At 31.2% G+C, this 21252-nt stretch overlaps 1 protein-coding gene across 3 annotated transcripts in view; it reads left to right on the top strand.

The window, feature by feature from the left end:
• LOC118191245 (contactin-5-like) overlaps positions 1 to 21252 on the top strand; it is a 554648-nt gene that overhangs the window by 339191 nt on the left and 194205 nt on the right. For all 3 annotated transcript variants that reach the window (XM_085813861.1, XM_085813860.1, XM_085813862.1), the window contains exons 3-5: positions 5818 to 5928; positions 11269 to 11472; positions 17994 to 18293. In XM_085813861.1, coding sequence (XP_085669987.1) covers positions 5818 to 5928; positions 11269 to 11472; positions 17994 to 18293 — 615 coding nt within the window. The remainder of the gene's footprint in view (positions 1 to 5817; positions 5929 to 11268; positions 11473 to 17993; positions 18294 to 21252) is intronic.

Here is a 21252-nt window from a genome sequence, read left to right as displayed (position 1 = left end):
TGGTTTATTAAGTCTTCCTCTACTTTCGTTTTCTTCATTACATTCTGATGCTCAGACAGTTTTTTCTGTTTGTCTTTCGTTATCTGGGACAAAATAAAAACAGAAAAAGTAGAAGTAAAAATAAAAGTAGAAAATAACTATTATAAGAACTGTTGCGTAAAACGCTTCTTAAAAACCCTCGGAACGTCACTGTTTGAAATATTTTACCTTACTTCTGAAAACGTGAGTATACCTTAAACCATTGCTTGGAAAATATATGAACCGGCGATGAATATATGAACCGGGAAAGAATATATGAACCAGGGGGAAAGGGATACTTGGAAAATATATTATAGTGCAAAATAATTCAAGGCGGTGGTAGAACTCTTTGTTTAATAAAGTAAATAAATCAAATTTAAAGTATGTGTTTAAGACAAATGAAATAACGAAGCATATTCCTTCGGTTTTCCGCAAAGCTAAAAATCGGAAAATGGCCAGATTTTTATTACCTTATATATTTTTAGGTCACTTCATATCTCAAATAGGTATATTTTAAATTCAGTGGTACTTAGTAAATATGTCAATCCTTTCTTCTAAAAAGGTAATAAATTTTAGTTTAATAAACAAATGGTTCATGTAAAAAACAAAAAAAAATTTGGGTAATTATGCTCAGATCGTCGCTTTCCTGAATTAAAAATCTAACCTAAGTTTAATATAATAAAAGTATGTTGTTCGTCCTCCACCGGAGGACACACTGCCAACTGCACTCACCTTGTTTATGTAGAATAACAATAACAACAAGCAGTCACCAAAAAAAATCACAAAATGATAATACGATTGCAAGAGTAGACACAAAATAAGGACAAAGCAAGTTGTCGAAAGCGTTTACGGCGCACCCTGTACTCTTACATACGCATCGGCATCACGTATTTTCGTTCACATATATTTACAGGATCAGTTCAACTTATGTCAAAAACTGAAAAAAGCATTAACTGATAAAAATCAAAGCGATATAAATAGTATAGATCTTATGCACGAACTGCATTTTTTGCAAACTTTTGGAGGAAATGTAGCATCGCCGGTTGAAACTCTTAAGTCAATATCGTTGTCAACAACACAGTGGTGTTCAGAGAAGAATTTTGGATATATCTCTGGACATCAGCCCTAGAGCATTTTTTTTTTGTTCCTTGTTGTAATCACAGCTTGAACCTTGTCGTAAACTACGCTGCGAACAACAATTTATTCAGTGTAAACGTATTGGATACGTAAATTAATTTGTTTCTATTTTTAAGATAATAAATAGTGTTCAGGAATATATTTGGTATCCAATGCGTTTAGTATATTATTTCGCTTCGCTTGCAGTGCTAATTTTTTATAACATGCTGTTGTTGACTATTGATCACTTGTCTGACGTATAGTCAGCCCAAGCCCAAGAAATTCCTCGTGGCAAGAAACGCAAGATACGGTCGTTGGCAACAGCCTTGAACACCTTACATGTGACAGTGCAATTTAGTTCAGTTTCGCCTCCAATTTTGATGGAGAGCACCCTCGGGAGGGATGGGACCGAAGGTCTCCCACCCCTCTTCCCCTACCACCAACCTTACGAGAGAACTTTCGCCTCGCATATTTAGAGTGACCTCATGCCGCAGGGACACTATACATTTATCAACATTCATGTCTCCTCTGGGATTCGAGCCCGAGCCTTTCTTTCGGCACGGTAGTCAGCAACGCTAACCACTGTACCGGTTGGGGGGCTTTTTATAACATAAATGTGTGTATAATTTTTTCAATAAATATGTTTGAGTGTGGGTTTTAACAAAGCACAAAATGTTTGTGCTTAAATAATGTAATATATTTGCATATAAAAATGTAATATGTTTGCATATAAAAATATATAATGTTTGCATATAAAAAATATATAATGTATGAATATTACATTTTTACATAAATATGACATTTTTACGTAACAAAATGTAATATGTTTGCATATTTAAACAAAAGATAAAATGTAACCTTTTTTTTTTGTTTTTCATATCATTATGTTAATGTTTCATGTTAAATGTTAACCATATGCAATGTCCCTTTAATATCGTCACAACGTAAAGGCGCTCGCTAGACATTTGCACGACGGCTTTGGTGTGGGCCTGGTCACAGTAGTACACTCGTCACGTATTCTAGAGGTCCAGTCCCGGCGAGGGAACTGCTTATTTTTTACTTCTCCAGCATCAAACTAACCTAATAATTCTACAAGTTCAAAATCGTCATAATCCACTTAATTTTGAACAAGTATGTGCCTCTATTACAGTTACGTCAATGAACTGCAAATGTACTCCCTGCGTGCGTAGAAATAAGTTAATATTGTAATCCATTGTCCAATAACGAACTATGCAAAAATAGTGAACTGTGAAATCTTTTTAAGAAGACACTGCCAATATTTACGTTGAGTGCTAGATTATGAGATCAAAATTTGCTGTGGGTATACCTTGAGATTAGGTAAACTAATCCAAGCAAACATAACTAATTTCATTAATTTATTTAAAACATTATAGCACAGTTCATATAATTTTTTGTGAGCATATGAGAATACTTCGTTGTGGTTAAAAATTTATTCGAAGTGATTCGGCTTCAATTAATGGGCATAAAGTCTCCGTTACACCTAAATACTCCGATTTCGTAGCTTTGAGGCAGATATTTTCCATTATTTTTGTCAAAGATTATTGTCGCCCAGCCGGTATAGGGGCTAGTGACGTTGACTGCTGTACCAATGAGCCCGGGTTTAAATTCCGGTGACGGCATGGATATTTGTAAGCGTAACGTATCTGAGCAACGAGGAGGAGTTCGAAAGACACGGCGAACCAAAGTTTTCTCCAGAGTTCCGTTGTGGGAGATCCTCAGACCGACATCTGACGTATTATCCTTTAACCAACGATATCACGTTTACACCTTTGGACTCTTATTCAAAGGGTATTTTTACTAATGGTTCCAAGACGACAAAGGCATGGCAGTGCGTTTTGTCACGTAGCAGTTAGACAGTGTAAACAAGAATAGAAATGCAAAATGAGCCCTTCCAACTCGGTCAACTCGAAAGACGTTATAAATGTTATTTTCAAGAAAATACTTTTGAAGCGTTTAGCTGAACAAAAATCTAATACTCTTATTCTTCTTCTTCTTCTTTTTAATTAAGGACGTCCCGTTTTCGGTGCAACTATTTTTGTTGTTTTTGTTCTATTGCTCTTTTTTATATGCATTTTCAGTTTCCCTCATTCTTCAATTTTAATACATCTTTTACGAGAAATTTACAATTTGCCCTCGTTTGAATCCTTGTTATAAAATTTATCTTCATCATTTAATTTTTGTTTTATGTTTTTATACTTTGTTTTCGTTTGACAGCTTAGTATAAAATTTCCCTTAGTCCATTATTTTCTGCATTTCAAAATTATTTTATATTTTTATTTTAAAATTTTGTTTTTAATCATTTGTCCTTGTTCGATTTATTAATGTTATTTTATTATAAGTTTTCTCATCGGCATTTTTGTGTATTTTTTATCATCTCCTTTAATCGTATTCATTAAAAAATTCTTTTAATTTTAAATTTGCAATGGTGAATGGTTGGGAAATCTGAAAGTCACCAAAAATTTTTTGCAGCCAAAAATGTTTAGATGATTAGCTTTTATGTTATGCATGCTTAATAGTAAATTAGATTTTTTAAAAAGTTTTCTTGAATGTGTCCTCGTTTGATGATTAATAAATGTTTTTGAAAAATAATAATATATCAGCCAATGTTTGACTCGAAAAAATCGAGTAAAAATAGATAAACCGAATATCTGGCAAAGAACTTAGTTTCTTGAATTATTTAATTGCGAAAATTGTTTATTTTTATTTCGGTGTATTGTCAAAAACATTTTAAAGTCTATCGATTATCATAGACTGATAGGTCACGTATTGCTCCAGAAAAGGTTTCAGAATATTGTATTCAAGAAAAACTATACTGTGAAAATGCAACGAAATACGCAGATTATGTAAACGCATGGAAAGTCTTTAAGAAATTATTGCATCCTCATGCGTCCTCTCGTTGTAAAAGTGGTTGAAACGTTCAGCTGGTGATTTGAGTTCGAATCCAGGAAAGGCATAGTTAATTTTTCAAATATCCTGCTCCGTAAAAAGTAATAACTTCTTCATCTGACCCAGAGCTGAAGGCAGTGGTCTGGTTTATTTGATTATGGTACAGCACTCGAGGGCTATCTGCCTAAGAGGAGGAAAGCCTTCGTGGAGGGCTGTAAGTGAAACTTGCTAGTATACAGTTACACTTGGGGAAAACCACAAAAAAGCCCATGCAGCGAGCGCTTTCGTGGGAATCGAACCTCGGACCGAACTACCAGTGTTCAGCTATTTTACCGCTCGGCCACTAGTGGGCCCGGAAGTGCAGTGGACGGTAATTTAATATCCCTTGGATTTGTTAAGTCTCTTAATGATTTGGTTTGGTTTATTTAATTATGGCAAAGCACACTAGGCTATCTGCCTAAGGGGAGGGATGCCTTCGTGGAGGACTTTCTAAGGAAAAATGGCTCGTGTACACGTTACACATGGGGAAAACCACGAAAAGACCCATACAGCCAGCTCGTTCGCGGGATTCGAACCTCGGACCGAACTACCAGTGTTCAGCAACTTTACCGCTCGGTCGCTGGTGCGCCTAGGAGGAGCTTGTGTTGTGTCGACTGTACGCGAGGAATGACTAGTTCCCTTTCACATATTCCCATAGCTCCGTAGGCACACGAGGCCTATCTGCCTAAAAGGAGAGATGCCGTCGTGAAGGACTTGCTGGCTCTTATACTTGTTACACGTAGGGAAAACCACGAAAACACCCATGCAGCCAGCCCGTTCGCGGGATTCGATGCTTGGACCGAACTACAAATGTTCAGCGATTTTACCGCTCGGCCGATGTGGGCCTCTCTTAAGTTGAAGTATAAAAACTTTTTGCATCTCTTGTGACTGCCGCTGTGAAGTAAGTGGTAGCACATTCCAGTTAGCGCATGGTAGCTGTGAGTTTTGAAATCTGGTGAGAAAGCTGTTGATTCATCACATTGTATGGTCTGGAAAAATAATGGTGTATGTTGTACTGAGAATACGGCAAAGCACACTAGGGCTATCTGCCTAAGGGAAGGGATGCCTTCGTGGAGGACTTTCTAAGGTAAACTGGCTGGTATACACGTTACACATGGGGAAAACCACGAAAACGCCCATGCAGCCAGCCCGTTCACGGGATTCGAAATTCGGACCGAACTACCAGTCTTCGGCGATTGCACCGCTCGGGTACTGGTGGGCGAAATAATAATAGTCTCTAATACTTAAAAGTCAAGAGTTCAATGTTCAAGATGTTTAAAATTAGTATTAAATCTATTTTCTGCAGAGGAACGGAAAAGCAGAAAGTCTGACGATTTGAAGGAGGGATAAATTTTGCGCTTACTGTACATTTATATCATACATAAAAATTATCACATTATTTTTACAAAGTATAAAAGAATTATTGGCTTTTTAAATGCTCATTTTAAAACAACTAAAATGATTGAAAATATTATTGCTTTAAATATTTTTATTAAGACATTTGAAAGTTCCGTTATGCCTCAATGTTCTCATGGAAGAAAACATGACTATGTTACGTATAACATACGAGTAATATATATCGCTTCGTGGCTAAAGTCAAGGAATTAGTAGTTTAAAATAACTTTCTACTTAACTTGAAATGCGTAACACTGCCTGAAATTTTTAATTTGAAATTTTCTATTTTTAAAGCAGTAAAGAAAACTACTTTAAAGTTTATACAGTTCTTTTATTTTTTAGTACCACCTAAGAGCCTTACTATCAAAGATGGCAAGAACAACACTTTAACAGGACTCATTGGACCTTATGAAGAAGGTGCTACTGTCAGCCTTGTTTGTGAAGCAGCTGGAGGCATGATTAATATTTAATTTATTATTTTATAATTAGTCATTAATGTATAATCTTAATTTATTTTTTTCACATGTAAATGCTTTTAATTTTATTAAGATTAGAATATTTAAAAATCTAGCTTCTTAAAAATGCTGTTTAAAAATTAACAAAAATACATTCTATTAATGAGAGATACTTTAAATTCCAATTAGATATTGTCTAATATTTTTACATGCCATGTTATAGAATCATATGCAAGGTGGGCATAAGTAAACTTTCCCGTTAAACTCCTAGTGGCCTATCCGCTCTAACCAATCGAAATTAAATTTCAAATGCTGTTGTTTGAAGGTATGCACTCGAGATTTAAAGCAATAGAGCCCTCTCGGTTACGGTTACAACGAAAAGACTTCGAAATTTGTTGCTGTTGTTTATTTTATACCTCACACGACGAAATTTGAATGTGTAAAATTTTCTTTTACTGTAAAAACATTTTTGTAAATGCGTTTAACATTTTTGTGAATGTGTTTTTAGCTATGTATTTGATTTTTTAGGTAATTTGGGTTTATTGTAAATACTCTTCAAAACATATTCAGATATTTTTTCAATATTCTTACAGTATTTTCTTAGGGATCAGAGTCGTGTCAGGGTATTTTTCTAATCTACTTCTTAAATTTATTTTTCTAATCTTCGAGTTAAATTGACTTGAATTTTATTAAAGTTTAATTTGGACATTCTATTTGGAATTAAAATTTAATTTGTATATATATATATATACAGAGAGAGAGAGAGAGAGATGCTCCGCGATATATGAGATGCTCCGCGAGCTTAATCAAAACCGGAAATTTGTTTAAAACGGTTTTAAGTCTCAAATTATCTACAGGAACTAAACATGTATTCGGAACACATTAATAGACCGAGTTTAGTGTTTCAAACACTTGTTATATCTGAAAATTTTATGTTTTTTAATACTTTTAACTTTAAACTTGGATTCATGGTGCCGTACAAAACTAACTCAAAAAAATATATATGAAACATTCAAATTCATAATATATATCAAAAATCAATCAAATAAACAATCGTATATCATATCTATCAATCAATCGTATAGTGGTAGTACAATTTAACGTTTAAGGTTTGCGTTGTGAGTAACCTATGTAAAGGGAAAATCAATAACTCCAAATTCAATTAAACTCCATGTTTCTTAAAAGCCTCCCGGCTCAAACAAATTGAGGGACATGACAGACCACAGTAAATTATACGCTACATAAATACACAAATGCAATTAAATTTTAAACACACATTTATTAAATTCTTGAATATATTATATAATTAAATAATGGATAACTGATCAGCAATACATATTTTTCTAAGCAAAATAACACATAATGTCACACGCATTTACAGCTTACAAAAATTAATATACCTTAAGATGGAAAATAACACATATCTCATTCCAAAATTAACATACTCATATTAATTAAGTTTACTATTTTTGACGTTCAATAGCTCACTAATTAAGCCGTTAAAACAAATCTTTAAACCTTCCTTTACAGACTTTAAATTAATTAGTCATTATTCAAAATATTCTAATCATTTAGTAGTTTACATATATAAAATAAACAATTTCCGTTTAAGTAATTTGAAAAGATAGAGAGGTAGACAAATTTAAAAATCCCTCACAGATGGAAGACAGTTTTTCTGGATTCTTTCAAGAAATTCTTTCAAGAAAACAAAAATAACTCTTAAAAAAATCAAATTCAAAAGCAATTCAAGCTCAAACCAAAAAAAGAATCAAATTCTGAAAATAGCCAAAATGAATCCAACAAAAACAGAACTGAAGCAGGTTACACACAGAATTTACCCGTAAACAAGAAAGTGTCCAATCCACTTTAAGAATCTTTAGTGTCCAATCCACTTCGAAATGAGCTAAAACAATTTTTTTTTCAAAACACTTTCAGAAGCGTCCATTGATTCAGGATATAATATGTCCATTAAGTGAGAGACAATTGGCGAAAGAAAAGATGTTTAGTGTCCAATCTTTTTTCTGTCAAAACACTTTCAGAAGCGTCCATTGATCTCAGGAACAAGGGAAGCATGATACCTCCTTCTGGAACAAATCTGTATCTCATGACAAATTTCTTCAACTGGAATGTCTCAAACATGACTATTAAGTTCTCCAAAATACACGAAGAAGCGGCGAAACTAAATTTTGGGTAGAGCACTTTTGGCACAAACTTCTAAGTTGTAACCAATCTCTCCTGTCTATGACGAACAATTCTAACTGGAAAGCCTCTAACATGACAATTCAAAGATCACTAAATACACGATGAAACGGTAAAATCAAATTGTGCGTAGAGCACTCTCTCCGTGCGAACAAATTCTCATCAGCGGGAAAGCGGCTAGAAACCTCGCCTCAGACCGAGTCGCAAGCCCCCCCGCAGAAGGTAAAGCCGCACCGAACTTTTTCTTTTACTGCCTTACATCTTCGCAACTCAAATGTCTCCAAATCCGACGCAATAGGCGGCGCCCGCGAGAGCAAGACCCGCAAGGGGTCAAGCCCCCACTCCTCTTCTTACTCTTAGCTTGAAAGACTCAGGAAACAGAATTAGAATGAACTCTAGTCTGGTGCAAGCACCCAGGAAAACTCGGTTTCTCCGCCTCTGTGAGTTCATAGGCTTTCAACAAAATCATAAAATTAAATCTTACCAATCCCGGAATTTTATGTTATCTAAATTGAGAAAATGACACACCCATTACGAATCAAACACCAGAAAATCTGACAATGCAATCCGAAAAACATCTGCACACATAACGTGAGAAAAAGTAGACCCCCCAACTAACAAGCGGAAAATAAGCTCCAAGAGAATCCAATTATCTAACTTAGTACACCTCCCACTGTCTTGAAGTTCGCAAAACAGCAAACTTCAACAAAGCGACATGAAAAACGATTTCCGTTTCACACGCATTAGCTAAAGGGCGACACACATACCCTACTACCTTCATTGTTGGAAAGGCCATAAACCAGATGTGTGTCCTCGCAACCGTCTCTCGCCTTTGTTACAATTCCTACTCAAGAATAATGAGTTAAATAAAACCTTAAGAGCTTAAGAATACTTTTTTTCCAGATTAAAATACACATGAATACAAATAAAAATATTAGAATAATAATGACCTGAATCACATATTAGTAATTAAAATTCGCGCCATAACACACTTACGCCTTTACAAGTTCTGTTTGAAGCGGAAAACGAGTGAGATTCATATTTTGATTTTCGTGTTTTTACGCATTTCTATCTACAGTACTTCATGCGTTTATTTTTCACGGTTGTGTTTACTAATTTGTTAATTTAATTTTAATTTTTAAGATCACAATTTGTTTTAACTTGTTCAAGATATACGTGCAATGTAATACAAATATTGTTAATTAGGAATTTATGCCTACTCTTTTCCGATGCGTTAACATTTTGCATCTAGTACACATTAAACGCAGTGTTAAATCAGTATATATTTTGCAGTTTAATTTAGTCGACAAGTCACCTTAAAATATTTCTTTTTGAGACAAATGCCTCGCCAGAGTACCTTTTACATACCCTATTATCTTCCACTGGTATCTCTGCAGTATTTGTATCTTATACTTAATGCTTAATAAATCGTTGTTTTATCATCAACCTAAAATTAAATTCTAGTTATTGAAGGCCATCTTTAATAATAATTATGTTTCAATTAAAAAAATCACAATTTTATCCATCTTATATAAAACTACTGATTAGCTGATTCGTTTCCTTATTAGATTTGCATAACAATAGCTAATCAGTCCATAGACATATTTTCTTTCAATATGTTATAGTTCTCCTTGGCATTTGTTTAGTTTAGCTCACAAAATGCACATGCCTGCCAAAACAGTTTTAACTTTATCAGTTTATGATGCTATTATATAAAATCCATTAAATCTGTTCTCATGCTTTAGTTTCAATCAGGTATTTGATTATTATCACTTTATTAATTATATTGCTCCAACTTCCAACTACTCAGTCTCATTTATTTAAAGCTCTTACTGTGAAGAAAATTCCACTTAATTACGTATTTTATAATTTGTTCGTACAGAAAGCGTTAGTAAAATTTTAAATGCCAAATTGTTAATTTTTTGTAGTGAAAAATAAAGAGTGATTGGTGATTTCTATCCTTCCCAAAACATTATTAATGAAAAACAGTTTCTAAAATTAAAATTAACATGCTTTCACTGATTTATAAGGTGTACTTTAAGAATAAATATTTATAAGGTGGCAGAAAGGCTTAATGAAACGCTGCATTTATTATTGGGTTGATCTTAATAAGCTGGATCTTTGAATGTTCGTTAAATTTTAATTGCTGCTTTTGCAATAACATATAAATAATTTCATTAATGGTTTTGATAATAAAAATTTAAAAGGTAAGCGTGCAAAATTTCACAAAAATTTTATAAATTCTGAATATCGAAACACGTAAAAAAGAAATTCCATAGATTCAGAAATGATTCTGGTTATCCTTAGCAAAATTTAAAATGAAGACTTCTTAATTTGTTTAGTCTTAGGTGTAGGAAAGAAAGTAATCAAATATAAAATTAAAAATATAAAGAAGAAAAAAAAATCGTCACATGCGTATGGCAGAGTATTTTAGCTATTATTGAGCTTTCTCTTCTACATAAATAGTTCTAAATTATAATAATTTTGTTTTTACATTTTTACATCTTATAATAAAGCAGGGTATGAGAAATATAATCTTTCTAAATTACGTAAATAGCAGAGGGATGGCTTCTGAAGTTTTAATTACTGCATCACAAGGTCCATGATTATGTGCAAAATAATGCATCTTTTAGATTAAAGTTCATATTGCTAAAAATCATTTATAAGACCTTTGTTCTCCTAGTTACCTGAAGCTCACTATTGGTATCCGAATTTAGGTGAAGTTTAGAATTTATTTTGAAACGATATATTTTGTGGAATATTCTTAATACGTTATATTATATCCTAACCATAATTTGAAGAATATTCTGAACAATCGCTTTTGATTATTTAAAAATGATGTAACTTTAGGCTGTTGCCAGAAATTTTCCTTTTGATGGAAACAATAAAAAAAATAGCTTCGAAAATTAGAAACTTTAGAATCATTAGAAACCAGGGAAATTTCTAGAAAAAATATATTTCCAAGTTTTTTTTTTTTTTTTTTTTTTTTTTTTTTTTTTAATTTACACGATAGGATTACATTATTAATTTGAAAATACACATTTGTTAGAAATTTCAGTATATTATTGTTATTATCATTATTAAATTATTATTATTAAATTATTATTATTATTATTATTATTATTATTGTTTACAAAAGGTCGTCCGACTCCTGTTCTGTCTTGGTGGAAAGGATCAACACTACTGGATGATTCTTACACGGTACTGGGTCGTGGCCAAGTGAAAAATGAGCTTGTTTTGCTGAATCTTCAAAGGGAGGATCTCTTGGCCACGCTCACTTGCCAAGCATCCAATACCAATCTTACAGTTCCCGTTTCGAGTTCGATTACTATCGATCTGAGTCGTAAGTACGTTTATATTTGCATCCAGAGTTATAGCATTTTGTAGAAGTAAACATATATATATATATACATCTGATATAAGATATCAGATGTATATTGGAGATTTCTTTATCATAATAAGGAAAAAGCACTTCATTGGTTGCTAAAACGGAAAACGTTATCTAAAACTAAATATACAAGGAGAGAACATAATGTTTCCTAATTTTATGAACTTAAAGAATGTTACATTTCACACAGGGAGTTTTATGACCTAACTGAAATATTTTCGCTCTGTATGATAATATGCAATGTATATAATTAAAGGAAAAATTAACACCGCCACTTCGATAATCGTTTCGAATAAAATTCATCATATTTTCATTTGAATTTTACAACGCTTACTTCACCCTGAATATTCATAACTGTGAAATCACATTTATGTTAAAAATATGGTGTGTTATTTTTATTATATTTGAATTGATAGAGTAGATATAATGAATTTAAGCAGAATAAGCTGGTCTTTCTAATATAATGCACATATATGAAATGATAAGTTAGAAAACACCTTTCAAATTAAACTAAAGCATTTTGTGCATAAAACGTTGTCAAAATATTTCCAATGTTGCCAAAATGATAAAATGTATATTTTTGTAATGCGAATATAATAACCTGCCTACTTAGTTAGAAATAGAGAATTAAAATTAAATATAACAAGTTAAAATACGGAATATTTAATTAATTGAAAAGAAAAAAAATCGTATACAAGTTCTTGTCCATCTGAATAGAACAAAAACATTTTGCGAAATATTTTCTCCGATTATGATGATAATTTATTTAATAAGAGAATATTAATGTGATGAAAAATTTACATACAAATTGCATATAAAATTGTTAGAGTACAAGCTGAAATTTCTTAATATTTTTAAATACAAATTGAGATTTCCATTTCAGTTTTCCAAAGTACCAATTAATGAATGAATTAACTCCATTATGGACGTATTTATTATGAATATATTATAAACATGCATTATTCCATTATATTAGGTACAGTTATAATTACGTATATATCATATATAAATTTGTATTCGTGTTTCATATCTCGTATAAACATGCATTATTCCATTATATTAGAAACAGTTATAGTTACGTATATATCATATATAAATTTGTATTCGTGTTTCATATTTCCCATGCTGAGGCTGATAGTACTGAACAATAGTTCTCTAGTACAAAACAGACAAGGAAATTTCTTCTGTTGCATGAGAAATAGTTTCAGAGACACCGGTTTTCGTAACCGCATCCGAATGCCTTACTGTAAGATATCCCTTTAAATTCCTTCAGACAAATCACACATGAAACTGTGGACAAAGCTAGCGTGCATTAACTTTTGATATCCTGTTTAAAGCGAATTTCGTGCGGGAAATTCCGTTCCAATTTGCCATGCAATCTACAAAGTTCCTCTCGTAAAATTCTGAAGTCCTCAAATTCCGCTGAAACCCTTGATTTGATGACTTTCCAGGGCAATTAGCACTTCCTCAGATTATCCGCATTTGGAAGTGGCTGCTTTGCAGATTATTGCTCGTCGGAGATTTTCACTCACCTTCCTGTGTGTGTGGTCTGTGAAATTTAATGTCCTTCAGATGAGAAGCTCTGGAGTTTAATTAATGTACTCGGGAAGATATAGAACATTTTCTCAATTTACAAACTCTTTAATAAAACATCTGCATTTGAATATCATAATTTATCTTGTTTGAGGTTTGATGAATGTTGTGCGTGAAAGTTGAATAACTTTTGCTAACTTTTGCAGGATAGATCTCTTGATGGAAATTTAAAGGGAAAGCAGATTTGAATAAATTGAAAGAATTGTGGTATACTGCTGTTAGTTGCATGAACGGTACTATTATTAAAACAATTATGTCGCTGTTGTGGGACACAAAGTTTCAAAATATGTTTTGCTGCAAAGAAACTGATTACATTTTAAACGCAAATTAAAAGCTTTTAACACTGAAAATAAACGGCGTAGTAGAACGTTGCACTTATTTGTAAATAAGAAGTATAATTCTTGTACAAATGTTCCACACAGCGACATTTACTCAGGAATCACTTTTATGGCGAACGACGGAGATTAACTGAATTAAAGAACCCAAATATAATAATATAATTACTTTTGATCCTGTTAACTATCTCTCTTCCGGAAAAAAGAAAAAAAGAACTTATTCTGGTTTTTAAAATTTCGAAACTAATTACTTAAACATTCGTTTTAATTAAATGCAGGTCTTAGTACTTCTTGTCAACTTTTAAGGATTACGGATTTCTTTTACAAAATTATATACCACTTTCACATAAAATATAGCCGCAAATATGTAATTAATTGTAAATTACAAGTATTACTGTGAGAAAACAGTGTGGCACAATTAAATAAAATGAGACAAGGTAACAAATTGCTGAATTTGTAAATGAAATGTTAAAGTAAAACTACAACTGTATTAACAAAGGTCGAGCATTTGTGAATAAAGATACATGCATATATTGCATAAATAAGGCTGTAAATATAATTATTATCTAGGTATCATAATCTCTTTTTACCTTACCTTTTTTCATTTATACCACCTTATCTTCAGAGCATTTTTAAATCACTGCATGTTTTTTTTTTTTTTCCCTGTATAGATATTGGTTTGACTTTCCCTTTAAACATATCATTTAATCAGTTTCAGAAATCAACTAGTTTCAGAACAGAAATCCGTCTAGTTCAGAAACGAACAATTGTTTATATTAATGTACTTGATAAATTTTACAAAGAGCTGCATCGGTTAAAGAATGGAAAATAAAATTAAACGTATGTAGTAACCGCGTTCCCTTGCTGAACTCAAGTTTTCAAGTTCAAATTATTTAAGTTTTTATTAATATTTAAATATTCTACATATTAATACTCTGAAATTAGTTTTATAAATTTATAGTTTGATTTATTGTCATCATTGAGTTTTCTTTCCTACAAAGGAACTAAGGGCAGATAGGATTAGAATGTTTCAGAAATTGGAACATACTTTTATTTTATTTATGTTGTATAAAAGAAAGAATGGAAGAGTATTACTTGTTGAAAAGACACTTTGGAGGATCCTGAATACAACTCGATTATCGTATGGAAATAGTTAATCAGAAATTTGAGGACCATTAATTTGAATTGGTAGATTTATTAATTTCAGAAGTGAAGTAAAACATTATGTAGTGTTTGTGAACATGATAAATCAGGAGTTATAAGAATTAGAATTAAAATAATTAAATTATTAAATAGTTGGACTAAAAGCATTTAATTCAGTTATGTATGGACGTTATGTATCAATAAACAATGACTACTTAAATTATTAAATTACTTCAGTTATAATGTTCTGCTCCTAAAAGAATGTTGTGGCTGCGTTCGCATATTTTTTTTCCTTTAACGTAAATCAAAAAAGTGAAGCAATTGGTAAAAAAAAAATCTGAAGCATCTGAATTATTATTATTTAATTTAAGGTGACATTTAAGACTTGAAAAATTTAAATTATTGATTTTTCTCTCATTGCTTTTCTATTAGTTATTTATGTAAAATATGTGATCTATATCAGATTTTGTTCTAATAAATGACAAAAATCTACTGTATATTTAAACATTTAAATATTTCCACATTTTGTAAATTATTCTAGAAAGCTTCTAACTGCAAAGTAATGTCTTCAAAAGGTAATTTTTCCTTTCAAGGAAAAGTTTTAGAACATTAAGTTCCAGCTTGGTAACTTTAAAGGTAATTAAATTGCAATTTTATTAAATTTTAAAGAAATAAAAGTCTTTTATCCTGGAAGAAAAGTTGCATCTACTTCCTGTAGGGAAAGTTCTCTTCCAAAACTCTTCTAGCAGTGTTTTCGTGTTTTTTATGTTTTTACTTCTTTCAAGACAAAAACATTTTACAATGTATCAAAAAATTTTATACGAATGCATGTAATATAAAACATTATACAAAGGTAATATTTGCTTCAGTAAGTGTCATAAAAGAGAGATATATATTTTTTACTTCAGAAAATATTATATTGTATTATAAGTATTAAGATCCTTTAAGGAAAGTATACAATTGTCTCTGGAAAATATTTGTACATTATTTATTTCGTGATCAATAACAAATGAATTTCAATGAAGGAAAATACGAAATGGGAGTTAATTCAGTTTAACTGAAAATATATAATGCAATTATATTTTCGGATAATAATCCTTCCCAGCGCAAAAATGTGTATTCCCTTTTAGATAGTGACTTGTACTTTCATAGCTTACTTAGTGGGATGTATTTTAACGGTATTTTTATTTATGTGGCTTTATATTTTGTATTATAACTACAATTAATTTAATCTACCGTTAGTTTATTAATTTACTATATTATCATGTATATTCAATGATTAGGAGTAAATGTATCAACAATCACAATATGTAAAAAAAGTTAAAATATGGCTAATAACAGCTTATTAGAAATTGCTGTATTTTTACTATAACAAAACTGAAGTCGCAAAATTGTCTGTAAATCTATCGTTTCTGCTTAAAACGTTTCTCATAAGTGACACAAGTGCGTACGATATTGTAAGGAATGGTAACTAAAGCACACTTTCCATTTCTTTCATTTAAACTTCTTGAAAACACATATTCATGTTGGTATTTAAAAAAAAACACAAACAAATTTCTTGGTAGTAAAATTGAAGAAATCGTTAAGCAAAGATCAATCGAAAAGCAAATCAAATCCGATGGAAAAAAAATTAACAAACCGCTTTACAAAAAATCAATTTTCGAAATGAAATTTACAATTACATGCTAAAACAGAAACTCGACTGTTAAACAAAAGCGGTACATCGTAGACAAGTTCCCTAACAGTTTTGCTGCTTCTGCAGCAGTTCAAGCGAATCATGCTTTTTATGAGATCAGCACTGCACAATCTATTGTTTCTTGCCTTTTTTCCAGTAATCCTTCGAGAAGATAATTATCCGTGATGACATGAAAACATGGTTTGCTGCTGATACATTACAGAATTTCCCAAAGAATTTTTATATGAATATATATATAACATATACGTATGTATGTGAAAAGACAATATCGTTTCCAAAAACGGTATTTCTCACAAAAATTGAAGTAGGAAGATTTCTTTAACTGTGGTGGCTACAAACTCCATGCTTCCTAGTATTCAAATTCTTTCTGTGATTGCCAGTCGTTGATTCAAACCAGTTTTGAAAAGCAGTAATTCTTCTTCTGCAAGAATGTTCCGCTTCTGGCAACAATATGAAAGCGAAATGCCTTTTCTGTCTTGAAATGTTCAACCGGCTTGCCATTTTCGTAAATACTTTTCTTACTTTTAAACGTTCTACAGCTCTCCCTGTTAAAAATTCTACCAAATTATACGACAGAACCTTGTCTTGATAAGCATTGAAATGTTGCATTGGATTTCAGATGTGGTAGTTTGAAGTTAATGAAAAAACGCTCATCATTGCTTTGGATAATATGCTGACATTGTTTGAATTTTAGAAACAGGTTAATTAAATTAGGATAAATAATAACAATTAGGTTCACGTTTTGTTCATTTCATAAAAAGAATAAATTAGTAGAATGCATGGAAATTTATTTTATATTTCCAAAGACAACTTTTGACACCAGTGCATAACGGGATGTCATCTTTTAACAATGTTTTCTTATTTTCGGACATGTGAATTTCTTCAGCAGCTAACGCTGTTTCTATTTCTCTCGTTGTTCCATTTATTGATTTTGCCATAAATTTTGTTGTTTGCTCATAGCACCTTTTTCAAATATTGTCGTTCTGCGAGATGTATTTGATTATACCTGATCACACATTCCCAAGCAATGATCTCAAAGAAAACAACTGACTGAGTTTTTTTCAACAGAAATCTTTTAATATGAAACTTAAAATATATATTGAAGGTGTGTCGTGTTAAGAACTAAGATATTTCTGCCACTTTCTCTTGTGATGCAATAGTAACGTATCACTCCAGCAACAAGAGATCCTGGTTTTTATTCGGAGAGAGGGCAATGTCTTATTTCTGTATATGCCATACCCTTTAGACTCCCATTATGTTCTACAAACTATCTGTAAATGAATAGAATATTCTGTACAGTACACAAAACTAAAGCATCATAAACACAGATCACTGATAACATTCAACAGTGGACTGATTTATATTATTTAGTAAGAGGTAACTGTATTTATATTGCACTTGTGAATTATATTTCACTTAAAAATCATTCAGTGTCCAGTTTTAGAAACAAAATTATTTTACTCTGTAAATCTCAACTTTGACGAAGATCTATGGTTACCTCATTATAACTGCTCTAATTTCTCAATGAACAGTTGATTTAAATGTCACAGGTTATTTTCCTAACGACTACTGCCTAATATTATATCATTATTACAAATTATATTATTATTACAATGATCAAATTTGTTTTCAGAACTAATAGTAAAGCATTTTTATAAATAACCTTTGTGTGGTTAAATGTGTGCATTTCTATTAATGTGTACTTACAGTTGGTCCACAAGAAGTGAAAATTATTACTCCACGAAGACCGTTGTCCTCTGGTGAAGAGCTTGAGATAGTATGTCAGACATTCGGATCAAGACCCCCTGCGAGATTATGGTGGTTGATTGGCCAGGAATCTCTCAATGCCATGGCCAAAGAAACAATTTCCGGCGATGGAAATTCCACTATGAGTCGATTGCGATTCCGTCCTATGAGTGAAGAACATGGAAAAACTTTAATCTGTAGAGCTCACAATCCTGAAACTCCAGACAGTGCCTTAGAAGATAGATGGGAACTCAACGTGTATTGTGAGTATGAAAAGAGACATCCTTTTCAAAGTGTCATAAATAATATTTCTCAAGCAGAAATGAATGGGTAGTTGTTGACATATTTTGATAAAGGCAGTTACTACTCCTTTTTAATTTAAGATTGAATTTTGTTGCATCCTTACCCAATTTAATCCTCCTAATCCGAAAAAAGTAATAATAATGCGAGCAATAAACTTCAGTCTGAAATAAAATTCCATATTTGTAATAATGATGCTCGAAAATGTAGTTCTCCATTTAAATTCCATTATAAGTATTAGATTTCCATTATAAGTATTCCACTCCATCTACTTCAATTACGTTTGCTGTTCTTAAGTTATGTTGCAATGTCAGAAGGAATATTCTAATATATACATAATTCCTTCTGCAAATATCTAATTAAACATTTATAAATTTTGAAATGCTGAAAAAGCTCTTTTCCATAACTCATCCTTTCTATATTGCGTTTGTCTCGTTATAATCGAAAGACAAGAAATTACACGAAATGCTATTCAACATTTAAATTAAATATTCCTTTTTCCATTGTAATCGGTTTATCTCGTAACAATCTTTCTTCCTCTAAAGGAAACTAGCAATTTTTAGTTATTCATTGGTGAGTTAATAATGCATATGATGTTCATTATTTGGTTAATTTCTTTATTTGTGCTTTACATTAATTTCACTTGTATTTAGCCATACACATTTCTGTCTGCACAAATGTCTATTAATTAAGAAAGTTTGGGCTTGGCATTGTTTTCAGGGAATTACAGCTTGTACTCGTAATTGAATTCAATTTGTATAATGTTAGTAAATTTAGATATATGTTTCATTATTAATTCATTATTCTTTATTAATATTATTTATTTTTCGTATTTTGCATTGCCCTCGCCATTTTTAATCAGTATTTCTTTCTATCAGCTATTAAACCTCCTTTTTTATTGTTACTAATATTACTATTATTACAAATTATTTTAAAAGTTAAGAAAAAAATGAAGGCATTGAACACTTTGCAAGTTATGAAGTTTGTTGTAAGATCGATGAAGATCTCCTATTGGAATCATATCACGTATCTACTTTGACGTCTTTGATTGGCTTATTAGCTCAAAGTGCCTTAGAAACAAAATCACCCATTATGTAGACGAAATATTATTAGGCGACATATCTGCAGATGGGACTAAATTGCGTCGCTGAGCAACATTGTCTTCTCGTGTAGATGCGCCAGTACGCTGCTCTGTAAATTTTAGGAAAAGTTTTGTTTCTCAGTACGCAGTAGATCTTTCCTCTATATCAGAGTTTCTTAAACTGTGGGTCGTTTTAAAAATTTTAGCAATTTTGAAAATTCTTTAAGGTATTATAATAATTTTACAATTACCAAATATTTTTACATAATGTGTTTAAAAATAGATAAATGTAAGACAATACAGACAAAGAAAAAACGAAAACGTTTCTACGCATTTTTTTATAATAGAAACATTCATTTTACTTTAAAAATTAAAGTTAATGACCTAAACCTGCAATCCTATATTACAGTGCAAGTGACGTAACTAGTTAACTAATGACAATATAACTAGTTAATTAATGAATTATTAAATAATACAGGAATTTAATACTATAGTTTCACTGAAAATTGTCTCTTTTATACTTCATTTTTTATTTTCGGAAATTATGGGTTATGCATATGATGAGTATGGGGAATTTAAAAACAAATAGAATTGCTGCAACGGTGTAAAGCATATCATCAAAGTAAATTGACTCCAAATGCTTTAGCGCAAAACGTTTGGAAGCTTATAACATAAACTAAACATATTTACTGGAGAAAATTTACAGTTAAATCATTTAACAAATATAACTGCAAAACGAATAAAAAATCGCACTAAATTTTTTCAGCAGGCATGAATAACGCAACTATTTTTAATTTGCACTTAATTAAACATAACTATCACCATTCAAGTTTTCAGAAAACAGCAGTTTATAGAAACAATTTTTTTTCAAATCTTTAAATCTACCTGCTAATGTTTGAAGCCTATTTTAAATCTAATAATTTTAAAAGGACACTACGTGTCAAGAACTATGGAATTAATAAATAGAAAATTCCAAATGGAATTTAGTAAAATTACACGCAGAATTACACCCTTTTTTGCATTGCTTGATGGTGTATTTCTCAATTTTTCCGCTTTTCCTAACAATTCATTTCTTTTCAAGGTTATTAATTGTAATCTAGTAATAAATAATATGCTCCATACCACAGAATGCTACATTTACACAGAGATTAAATATGTGTAAGTGGTTTTTATAATGGCCTAAGTATAATTGAATTTGATTCAGATTTACAAACATTATGGAAGATAATTTTCTACCTAATACGTTATAATAAAAAAATAATGTATGTAGACACATTAGTTTGTATAAAGTTTAAAAACCAAAGATGTTTCAGTTAAATGCGCTGAATTCATTGGATTACATATGGAACAAGAACATTCCATAAACTCGAAGTCCTATAATTTCAAAATTTTAATCCTCTTTGAAAAATGTTATTACTTTCGCGGTTGTAAACATCTGAAATGATAGAAATATTTCCACGTTTTGAACCTTTTCGTCACATTGAGTTACGCTCAATGTGACGAAATTGGAATGAACACATCTAAATTTGGTTATTCTTATTATTTAAAATATTATGTTTTACACTGCATGTGTTAGGAGAAAAATGACTCATCTTTGAGTTTTGTTAATTGATTGCTACTGAATTCGCCTGAAGAATGACGAAATATGTGTCAACCACTTTTAATAAAACTGATTAATTTTGCAACATTTTACTTCATTTTATTAGCATTATTATTCCTCGGGATTTTGCTTCCCTGTTAATTAAATATTAATACAAGAACCGCATTTTTATGTTTGACCTCAATTAATATTTCTTTTTATTTATCATTTTTTAGTTCTTTATATATATATACACACATGT

The sequence above is a fragment of the Stegodyphus dumicola genome, chromosome 3, assembly GCF_044657685.1.
Source record: "Stegodyphus dumicola isolate Sdum_Otavi_A_Nest chromosome 3, ASM4465768v1".
Classification (NCBI taxonomy): Eukaryota; Metazoa; Arthropoda; class Arachnida; order Araneae; family Eresidae; genus Stegodyphus; species Stegodyphus dumicola.
The sequence above is the reverse complement of the archived record's forward strand: the minus strand, read 5'-3'. Positions and strand labels throughout refer to the sequence as shown.